Below are 11,126 nucleotides of genomic sequence, written 5' to 3'. Positions count from 1 at the left end.
TAAGCCACTGGGTCTGGGACACGAACCGCGGTCGACTACGTGGGAGTCCAGCAACATAGCCATTACGCTAACTGCTGGTTCCCTGCATGTCCAAGATCTTGACAGAGAGATGTTGGAGGAGGATTGCAGTGTCACTCTGCCCCATTGCAAAGTGCCTTCTCACTCTTCCTTTCTGTCTGGCAAGTGCACATACCCTCTGACAAAAAATAAAAATATAGGGATCAGCAGTTAGCATAATAGCCATGTCACTGGACTCCCATGTAATCGACTGTGGTTCGAGTCCTGGACCTGGTGGCTTAAACTCATGCCGGGCTTGTGTGCATGTATACCCAAGATCCTGAGAGGAGAATGGAGGAGAATGGACTATGGCATGGCCATCCCTCCTTTGGGGTGATTTCTCACTTTCTGTGTCTCTTTCTGTCGCTCCAGCGAGTGCACATGCCCTATAGCAAAAATCTTTTTTTTTTTTTTTAAAAGAATAGTTGTTAAAAGAATATATTGTTAGAAATGGAATTACTTCGAAAAGACCTTGAGGGACCAGCAGTTAGCGTAATGGCTATGTCGCTGGACTCCCATGTAGTCGACCGTGGTTCGCGTCCTGGACCCAGTGGCTTAAAAAAACTCAGGTTGGGTGCTTGTGCGTGAGTGCCCAAGATCCCGAGAGGAGAATGGAGGAGAAGGGATTGCGGTGTGGCCATCCTCCCTGGGGGGTGATTTCTCGCTTTCTGTCTCTCTGTCTGTCTCTGTCTGTCTGGCGAGTGCATGCGCCCTATAGTGAAAACCTCTCCAAAATAAAAAGAAAAGACCTTGAGATATAGTTGAGAGAACTGAAGATTCAAAGTGAGGAGGAGGAGAGCACAAAGACAACTGCAGGAAGGAGTGTACTGGTAAAGAGCACGTCATTTGAGGTTGAAAGCGTCCTTCGAGGCATGAGAGTGACTGGCTAGCAGGTCAAGTTCTCACACTGAGTGGCAGCCAAGCATTCATGAAACCACACGTCGTGGAGGCACTGGCTTGGGTGTTAGAGAAGTAAGAGGCTTTCTGTCTTTTTCTAGAAGATAACTTTTCTCTTTTCCTTTTCAGTTTACAGGAAAGCCGTCCGTTTTCAGTTGAGTTTTTCAGGAAAATGATTCAGTTTGAAAAGGAGCAAGTAAGTATTTGGTCTAAGCACTTCTTGCCTGGGAAATGGGTTAGCGGTTACTAATCTGTGGTGGCCTTTTGTTATTTTAAAAGCTCTATAATAATACAGTGTAAATGTCTGCTCCCTTGGTCCAACTCTTTGTTTTAGAGCATATGCACTCGCTAGAGAAAAACATAAACAGAGGGAAAGTGAGAAATCACTTTCCAGGGGGGTTGTCCACACTTTAATCTTGTCTTGCAAGTGTATGAACCCTAAAAACTTAAAAAAAAAAAAAAAAAAGCAAAGGAAAAGGAAAAAAATTGTTCTATTTTTTAATTGCCAGTGGGCACATGTACTTGCCAGGTGGAGAGAGTGCAGGCCTGCCCCAGTCACTTCTCTGTTTCTTTATCCTGTTGGTAATCTGGGCACACACACATATGTGCCCAACATATTTTCAGGCCATTGGGGCTGGGATTTGAACTGTGTATGGTAATGTGGGATCTGGTTTTCTCTTTCCTAATTTTTTTTTTTTAGATATTTTTGCTATAGGACACATGTGCTCACTGGAGAAACAGAAACAAATAGAAAGCAAGAAATCACCCCCTATGGGGGATAGCCATGCCACATTCCCTTCTCCTCCATTCTCCTCTCGGGATTTTGGGCACATGTTTAAGCCACCAGGTCTGGGATTCGAACTGCAGTTGACTACATGGGAGTCCAGCGACATAGCCATTAAGCCAACTGTTGGCCCCCTGAATTTTGAATTTTTTTCTTTAGAATTGTTTAATTTTATTTATTCATTCAGTCATTTTCATTTGACTAGAGAAAGACGGACACAGAGAGAGAAGAAAAGTGAGACAGCAAGCCACCAGGTCTAGGATGAGGGCCAGCAGGTGGCATGGTGGTTGGGGTGCTGAATTCCACATAGCTGACTGTGGTTTGAGTCCTGGACCTGGTGACTTGCTTTCTCACTTTCGTTTTCTCTCTCTCTGTCTCTCTTTGGTCAAATCAAAAGATAATAATACTAAATAAAATTGAATAAATAGTTCTTTTAAAAAAAAAAGAAGAGGGACCAGCAAGTAGCGTAATGGCTATGTCGCTGGACTCCCGCATAGTCGACCACGGTTCGTGTCCTGGACCTGGTGGCTTAGAACTCATACTGGGCGTGGGTGCGTGTGTGCCCAAAATCCCGAGAGGAGAATGGAAGAGAGGGATTGAGGCGTGACCATCCCCCCGGGGGGGTGATTTCTCGCTTTCTGTCTCTCTGTCTCTGTCTGTCTGGCAAGCGCACGTACCCTATCGCAAAAACCTATCCAAAATAAATAAATATATAAATAAATAAAAGAAGAAAAAATCTGGTGCATCTGCATGCGTGCCCAAAATCTTGAGAGGGAACTGGAACAGAAGGGATTGTGATGTGAGAATCTCTCCTGGGGGGAGCTCCTCCACACACACCTCCATCTCTAGTGAGCGTACATGCCCTATGGCAAAAAAAAAAAAAGTAAGATGTCTTTAGCCATAAGGAGGAGAATATTCTCCATTCCTTTTCTTTCTTTAAATCCTACTCATACTTTAAAGGTTTCAAATACTGAAAGCCACCCATTCCCACTAAGAATTAATCAGACTTTTCTCCATGCTTCCAGAGCAAAGTGCTTTTATATTTACCAGTTGTTTCACTCTGCTGACTAGTGTATTTGACCTTTTTCTTGATAAATTGAGAGCTAGGCTATGTTCATCTTAAACCTTGACCCTCCTTTCCATTTATATACCTGGGTGGTAGCTTCTTAACAAGATGGTTGAAGTGAATTTATGATATTATAAATTATACTTTTGGGGGACCAGCAGGTGGTTAAGGTGCTGGACACTCCCACATGGGTGAACATGGTTCAAGTCCTGGACCTGGTGACTTGCTTTCTCACTTTCCCTGTCTCTCTCCAGTCAAAATAAATATAATAAATAATTAAAACCATTATACTTTTGAGGCAAGACTGTCTGATTGTGTATTTGTTAGGAATCCTGCAAGATGGCCAATTTGAGAGAGTATTACGAGAGGGCTTTGAGAGAGTTCGGATCTGTAGATGCTGGTAAGTAAACTTCAGTTGTTTGTGTTGTCATGATCCACTAGTATGGCTAGAACAGTGTTAACCTCTTATGTCGTGGCTCTGTTTTAGAATATACTTGAGTCTTTCCCATGCCCTCTCCTTTACTTTGTACATGAATACCTGTACACATGATTTTGCTTATAATTTTGAATTCACAAGCTGAAGAACCCATGGTTTGGGTATATGTATATATTTTAATTATTATTTGATTTATTTTTTAATTTGACTAGTGAGTTAGACAGAGAAACAGAGAGGGAAAGTGAGAAAGCAAGCTGCCAGGTTCAGGATTCAAACCATGGTCAGCCATGTCGGAATCTAGGGCCTTAACTGCCACACCACCTGGCAGCCCCATGGGTTGGATATTAACAACTCTGGGTTAGAAAGATTTTCTTGGTTTGGGTCTCTCTCTGTTTTTTAAAAAAGAATTATTTAATTTTATTTATTGTTATTTTAATTTGCTGTAGTGCATGTGCGCTCATCGGAGAGAGAAAGCAGGTGGAGAGAGAAAGCAAGTCACCAGGTCGGGACTCAAGCCTTGGTCAGTCATGTGGGAGTCCAGTGTCTTAACTACCATGACACCTGCTAGTCCCTGATTTGATTCTTTTGAAAAATGTACTTCTAGGGAAAAAGTTAATAATAGGTCAGAACAAAAAGTAGTGGGAGCTATCACAGGGGGCTAAATATAAGATGCTACTTGGCATTCGATACCGTAATTACTACATCGCTTTCAGTTGTAGGACTAGTATAGCGTGGTTCTAGTGTAACTATGTTGTATAAAATCTGGGACTTTAGAGGGCCGGCAGGTGACGTGGTGGTTAGGGGCGCTGGACTCCCATGTGGCCCATCACAGTTCAAAACCCAGACCTGACGGCTTGCTTTCTTGCTTCCCCGACCCCTTACTCTGTCCTTCTCTGGTCAAATTAAAAACAAACAAACAAATAAAGTTAAATAATTCTTAAAAAAACTCAGGGGCTTTATGAACTTGTGTAGTTACTAAATGCACACTTTAGAAAATACATTTGCTCCTACCAGTGATCTTTTCCTAGTGAGATGAATGAAATTGATTTTTATTAGCCCAAACAACTTTCTAAGTCTGGTAACAGAGCTCTTCAGTGAACTCATTGAGGTCAATATTGCTTGAAAGAGACTCGGTAAAATCCTCCCTCTTCAAGAAATTTAACATTTTGAGTTTCTTAAATAACATAGGCTGTCATAATTAAGCATGAAGATCTTCTACTTAAAAAAAAAAAAATCTGGGACTGGCAGGTGGTGTGGTGGTTAAGGGCGCTGGACTCCCACATGGCTGACCATGGTTTAAGTCCCAGACCTGGCAGCTTGCTTTCTCATGCTCGCTCTCTCGCGTGCGCTCTCTCTCTCTCTCTCTCACGCTATCACTCTCTGGTCAAATTAAGATAAGTAAATAGATAAATAAAGTTAAATAAAATAATTCTTAAAAAAATTCTTCCACTATACCTTAATGTATAAAAACTAACAGAGGTATTGCTTCACATATGGTTCTAGAGAAAAAAACAGCAAGAAGTTGAGTTTTGTATAAATTTTAGGTTGGATGATATTAAACAAACTTGCCTGATAATGTTTACAGTAATTTTTTTGGTTTCTTTTCAAGATCTTTGGATGGATTATATCAAAGAAGAATTGAACCATCCCTTTGGTAGACCTGAGAACTGTGGGCAGATTTATTGGCGAGCCGTGAAAATGTTGCAGGGAGAGTCAGCGGAGGTGTTTCTGGCTAAACACGCAATGCATCAGGCTGGCCATTTGTGAAGAACATAACCAACTTCTGAAATAGTGTTATAAGTCCCCTGGGCAGATCTGTATTATGAGTCAATCCTTAATTGCTCAGAGATGTCAGATAAGATGACCGATTGTTTTTTTTTTTTTTTTTTTTAAATAGCAATTTTTTTTTTTTTTATTAGCAGAGCACCTGTTTAAAGTGAGTATGCTGAAGCACTTCCCTTCCAGCTATATTCACTCAACTGTAAATGACACAACCAAGCAGGTGCCTGCTTTCCATGGAAACCTAGCAATTTAAACACACTGAAGCTCAACAAAAATTTTTATTTAAAATATGTTCCAATCAGAATGTGAACACTCTCTTAATGGCTGAGTGAAGACAGCCAACTGTGCCATGAAGGAGCTCTGATCCCAGCCGTACAGCACTGCGGCCCAGCAGCAGGTGGAGAGAAACCATGTGTCACCCACGTTGTCCTTTAAAAGATTTGTCATTTCTAAAACTGACAAACTGTATTTTTCATCTTAAAGTAGAGGTTTAAGGTCGAGGCAGTCAGTTCTCACTGGTGTTTGAAGTTGGCTTTTCTCTTCTCCACAATGCAGTCATCCCTTTTCTGTCATCAGTGGTGAAGGTTGAATAAAAGAGTTTGTTCTCCAACTTATTTCCTTCTGTTAATGTCATTTCAAAAGCTGCATTCACTGATTCTCTGGCCATCACAACTATAATTTTGGAATTGCTGGCCATTTTTTCTGCACACTGGATGGCTTCTTGGAACAATGTCTCAACAGGAAAAATCTTGCTTATAAGACCTGCTCATTTGGCATCCTGCGCTGAGGTCCGGTCACCAGTGAGGACCATCTCCATTGCCAGCAGCTTTCCCACGGCACGGGGCAGTCTCTGGGTGCCTCCTGCACCTGGAATAGTTCCCAGTAAGATTTCTGGCTGTCCAAACTGGGCTTTCTCCCCAGCATAAATGATGTCGCACAGCATAGCAAGCTCACAGCCCCCACCAAGAGCATAACCATCGACAGCAGCTATGACTGGTTTCTGGACGCGGGTGAGCTGGTCCCGTGGCTCAAGAACTTGCCAGAGTAACAATCTTGTAACGTCGAGTTCTGCATTTCCTTGATATCAGTCCCAGTTGCAAATACCTTATCCCCACCAGTAAGGACAGTGGGCCCCATGGCTGGGTCCTTCTTGAAGGTGGGCTCCTCTGTCAGGCCATCGCAGAGTACATTAAGTGCGTTGGGGTGATTCAGTTGGATCAATCCCTCATTGTTATTTTTCCCTCTTTTCTCTGCGATGATGTATTGAAAGCACCCAAGGCAAGGGAACGCAGGGCGTAGCAGCAGGCTGCGGGGTGCAGCTGTAGGCGGACTAAGGGTAGCAAGGCATGTAGCGCTGCCATGGCGCGCTCTGGATGATGATGACTGATTTTGAGACCTGCTTTAATTTTGAGTTTATGTTTTAATTTTTAATTCCAGCAAAGAACCGCTGATTTTAGAGCTACTTGTTGAAGCCACACCTACCAGGCAGCTTACACATTCTCTAAAATACATGGAAATCACACAGTTAATTTTCCCAGGTCAGACGTGAGTATCTCATCTTGACCTAAAAACGGAGAAGAAAATTCTGGAGAACTTGGAGAAGAAAAACAATTCTGTTTGTTCTGTCCTTGTGAAAATAAACATTATGCATTTGTTTTAGACTGGATGAAATAGAATAATGTGGAAAAGAAAACAGAAGTGCCTTATAATTCATGTAAAATTAAACTGAGTAATGTGATTTTAAAAATCATAATTGGAGAGGTCAGCAGGTGGCATGGTGGTTAGGTGCTAGATGCCCACGTGGCCGACCATTTGAGTCCTGGACTTGTGACTTGAAACTCACACTAGGTACATGTGCATTTGTGCCCAAAATCCAGAGAGGAGAATGGAGAAGAAGGGATTGCAGTGTGGCCATTCTCCCCTGGGGATGATTTCCCTCTGGTAGCCCATGTCCCCTATGGCAAAAACCTTAAATGATAATTGAATTTTATTTATTTATTTTTGAAAATTATTTTCTTTTTTTTTTTTTTTAGAGGTTTTTGCTATAGGGCACGTGCACTCACCAGGAAGAGAGACAGAGAAACAGAAAGGGAGAAATCATCCCCCAGGGGGGATGGCCATACTGCAATCCCTTTCTCTTCCATTCTCCTCTCAGGATCTTGGGCATGCATGCACACGCACCCGGCATGAGTTTAAGCCACCGAGTCTGGGACTTGAACCGCGGTTAGCTATATGGGAGTCCAGCGACATAGCCATTACACCAACTGCTGGTCCCCATAATTGAATTTATACTATTAGATATTCCATTCATTCAGGAAATTTTTGTCTGTCATAGACAAAAAATCGAGAGGTTTTGTGGGAAGAAGGTTGGGTTGGAACACAAGAGTTGAATGTCCTAAGAGAACTGGTTAGGGTACCAGAAAGAAGTGCTGGGTATTGGGAAGAGTTGTCCTTTAAGAAGTTGAAGACGGTCAGCCAGGTAGCATGGCAACCGGATCCCACATGGCCCACTGCATGGTTATGAGTCCTGGGCCTAGCAGCCTGAAAAACACACCAGGTGCATGTGCATATATGCCCAAAATCCAGAGAGGAGAATGGAGGAGACGAGATAGCAACGTGACCATGCCCTCTAAAGGGTGATTTCTCACTTTCCCTCTCTGTTTCCAGGAAGTGCACGTGTCCTATGGCAAATTTGAAAGAGAGAAGGTAAGACGGTATGAAAGACTGTCTTTGGGACTGATAATCAGAGAAGTGTTTGCCTTGAGGATGCCCAGCAACAAAAGCAGGTTGGGGTGTGAGTAGATTAGAACAGGGAAGCGTGGAAGGATGACTGGGAGTAGAGAAGGGCATAGTGGGAGCAGGGGAGGGAATCGTTTAACACTGTGATACCACTGGGAGAAGCATTCAGTGCAGTTTTACTCATTTAATATTATGTTTTTCCATGTCATTAAAAAGCCTTAAAATTTCTGATGAATTCATAGCATTCCATGGTGAAAATTAGCTGTGACTTGTTTTATTAATCTATGGTTGGATCTTGTCCTTTCTAATTTTTTTCTTACTCTAAATGCTACTGATGATTTCTGTCAATTCTTTTTCAGATTATTTTCTTAGGATATCGAGTTCTGAAAGTGGAATTACTGTGTCAAAAGGATGTAACTTTTAGGGAATACTGATATGTGGGTCAGCTTGTGGCATGGATCCTTCATGGCTGACTGCATGGTTTGAGTCCAGGAACTGGTGACTTGAAAAACATGCTAGGCACGTGTGTGTGTGTTCCCAAAGTCCTGAGAGAATGAAAGAGAAGGAACTGAGATTGGCCACTCAGCCTCCCAGGGTGCTTTCTCACTTTCCCTCTCTCCCTCAATCTCCCTCCTTCCTTCCCAATGCATACACCTTGTAGCAAAGTTCTGTTTTGCTTTTAGGTTTTTGCTATACAATGCATGTGCTCACCAGAGGGAGGGAAAGTGAGGAATCCCCTTAGGAGGGATGGCCACACTGCAGTTCCTTCTCCTCCATTCTCCTCTTGTGATTTTGGGCATGCATATATACTCAGTGTGATTTTCAAGACACTGGGTCCAGGACTTGAACCACTGTCAGCCATGTGAGAGTCCAGCACCTTAACCATCATGCCACCTGCTGGCCCAGCTCTGAAGCAAGTTTTTTTTTTTTAAAAGAGTATTTGATCATGTGTTGCCAATTTGTGGCTTTTTTCAAGCAGTGTGTGAAAGTTTTGACACCCTTACCTGCACTGGATATTTTATATATATATAAAAAATGTGTGTGTGTGTAAATATATACCCATTACAGGTAATATAACATACATTGAATGTATGTATATATATATATATATTTAAAAACATATTTAACCTGCACTAAGTATTTTGTATGTGTGTGTATGTGTATGTGTAATTTGCCAGAGGGTATGTGGGCTTGCCTAGAGAGAGAGAGTAAACGTGATAAAGCACCCTGGATGGCCATGCCGTAACCCCTTCTCCATGTCTCCCTTCTTTTAGGGTTTTGGGCATGCATTCCTAAGTGCCTGGTGTTTTTCAGGCTGCCAGCTCTGGGACTTGAATTATGCTGTTGGCCATGTGGAGTCCAGCAGCCTTAACTACCACTCTACTGTCTGGCTCTATATTTTTTATTCTTTAAAAAAAAAAAAAGAGGGACCAGCAGTTAGCGTAATGGCTATGTTGCTGGACTCCCACATAGTCGACCGCGGTTCGCGTCCTGGACCCGGTGGCTTAAAACTCATGCCGGGCGCGTGTGCGTGCATGCCCAAGATCCCGAGAGGAGACTGGAGGAGAAGGGATTGCGGCGTGGCCATCCCCCCTGGGGGGTGATTTCTCGCTTTCTGTCTCTCTGTCTCTCTCTCTGTCTGGCGAGTGCACGCGCCCTATAGCAAAAACCTCTCCAAAAAAAAAAAAAAGAAAGGCCTGGGTGGGAAGGTTCTTTTTGGCCCTGTTGACCTAGAGCCTGTTAGATTTGGAGAAATTTGACTCATACCTCAGCAGAACAAGGTATGCATTAATTGGTTACATCCCCTTCTCTATAGGAAAATCTACATAGAGAAAAATAAAAACATTGAATAGTATGTGTCAGTTCTAATTTTTTTCAAATGCCTTATGAAATTTATAAAAACATATTTTAAAATTTTTAATTGTTTTAAAAGCCAAAGGGAGTAGGCGCATGCAGAAGAGAGAGCACAATGTACTGGCCAAAGGAGTCTGGCCAGGACTAGAACCCTCGTTGGCCATGGGGGAATCGAGCCTTGTCTACACAAAGGGTGTTATGGAATATACACTTTTTTTTTTTTTTTAAGAACCATTTAACTTTAGGGAACCAGCAGTTAGTGTAATGGCTATGTCGCTGGACTCCCACGTGGTCGACCGCGGTTCGCGTTCTTGACCCGGTGGCTTAAAACTCATGCCGGGTGCGTGTGCATGCGTGCCCAAGATCCCGAGAGGAGAATGGAGGAGAAGGGATTGCAGCATGACCATCCCCTCTGGGGGGTGATTTCTCGCTTTCTGTCTCTATGTCTCTCTCTGTCTGGCGAGCGCACGCGCCCTATAGTGAAAAATCTCTCAGAAAAAAAAAAAAAAGAACCATTTAACTTTAGAGTACCAGAGGTTGCGCATGGAAATGTAGGACCCTGCTTTAGAGACTACTATCAGCATGGGATTTCAAAAAACTTATTAGTTGTATGTATTCATTAATTTATTTTTAATATGTAGAGAGAGGGAGAGGGAAAGTGAGAAAGCAAGCTGCCAGGTCCGGTGACTTGAACCATGGTCAGTCATGTGGGAATGTCCAGTGCCTTAACCACCACGCCACCTGCCGGTCCCAGAGCATGGGATTTTTAAGGGTGCCTGTGACTGTCAGTATGTACTGTTCCACCTGACTTAGGAATTTGTCCTTTCAAGCATCTGTTCTGGTATCTAGAAAATGTTTTTAAAATAGTTATTTTATTTAACTTCGTTTATTTTAATTGACCAGAGGGTGGGGGAGAGAGAGAAAGGAGGCGAGCTGCCAGATCTGGGACTGGAACCGCGTCAACCATGTTTTTATAAATTTTAAATAATAGGGGCCAGCAGGTGGCGTGGTGGTTAAGGGTGCTAGACTCCCAACTTGACAACTACGATTCCAGGACCTGGCGGCCTGCTTTCTCACTTTCTATCTGTCCTTCTGTGGTCAAATTAAAATAAATGAATAAAATTAAATAAGATAACTATTAATTTTTTTTTTAAAATACGACTGTTCATCCCAAGTGGAGAGTCATTGGGCTGCTGAAGTTGTCTTACCCATTTGTGGAGGAGTTGTAGTCCAGTTCCAGCCTCTATTTTAGAAAAACCTCATAGAAACAGCGGATGTGGTCGGAGGGTCGAGCGCATTAAACCTTGACAGCTAGGCTGTACACAGAGCTAGGCTGTACACAGAGCGTTTGGCGCCGTTTTATCCTCTAACGGATATTCGAGGATGTGAAGCTGGAGCACGCTCGGCGTGCTGGGGCGAGGTGCCCCGCCCTCCAGACCTCGCCGGCCCCTGGCTTGGGGCACCCGAGCCCGCACGCGGGAGGCGGGGCGGTTCTCGTGGCCCCGCCCCCG

The 11,126-nt window shown here is 43.2% G+C and overlaps 2 protein-coding genes and 1 pseudogene across 2 annotated transcripts in view; 2 read left to right on the top strand and 1 right to left on the bottom strand.

The window, feature by feature from the left end:
- Window positions 1-5,667, top strand: part of UTP6 (UTP6 small subunit processome component) — a 40,525-nt gene extending 34,858 nt beyond the window's left edge. The window contains exons 17-19 of the mRNA XM_006154356.3: window positions 1,084-1,150; window positions 3,132-3,204; window positions 4,850-5,667. Coding sequence (XP_006154418.1) covers window positions 1,084-1,150; window positions 3,132-3,204; window positions 4,850-5,007 — 298 coding nt within the window. The 3' untranslated portion in view covers window positions 5,008-5,667. The remainder of the gene's footprint in view (window positions 1-1,083; window positions 1,151-3,131; window positions 3,205-4,849) is intronic.
- Window positions 5,535-10,160, bottom strand: LOC102498243 (enoyl-CoA hydratase, mitochondrial pseudogene; annotated as a pseudogene).
- COPRS (coordinator of PRMT5 and differentiation stimulator) overlaps window positions 10,159-11,126 on the top strand; it is a 7,878-nt gene continuing 6,910 nt past the window's right edge. Inside the window, exon 1 of the mRNA XM_006154375.3 lies at window positions 10,159-10,166. Coding sequence (XP_006154437.1) covers window positions 10,159-10,166 — 8 coding nt within the window. The remainder of the gene's footprint in view (window positions 10,167-11,126) is intronic.

This window comes from Tupaia chinensis, unplaced genomic scaffold, assembly GCF_000334495.1.
Source record: "Tupaia chinensis unplaced genomic scaffold, TupChi_1.0 Scaffold000407_1, whole genome shotgun sequence".
NCBI classification, from domain to species: domain Eukaryota; kingdom Metazoa; phylum Chordata; class Mammalia; order Scandentia; family Tupaiidae; genus Tupaia; species Tupaia belangeri.
This window is presented reverse-complemented; position numbering and strand designations above follow the sequence as displayed.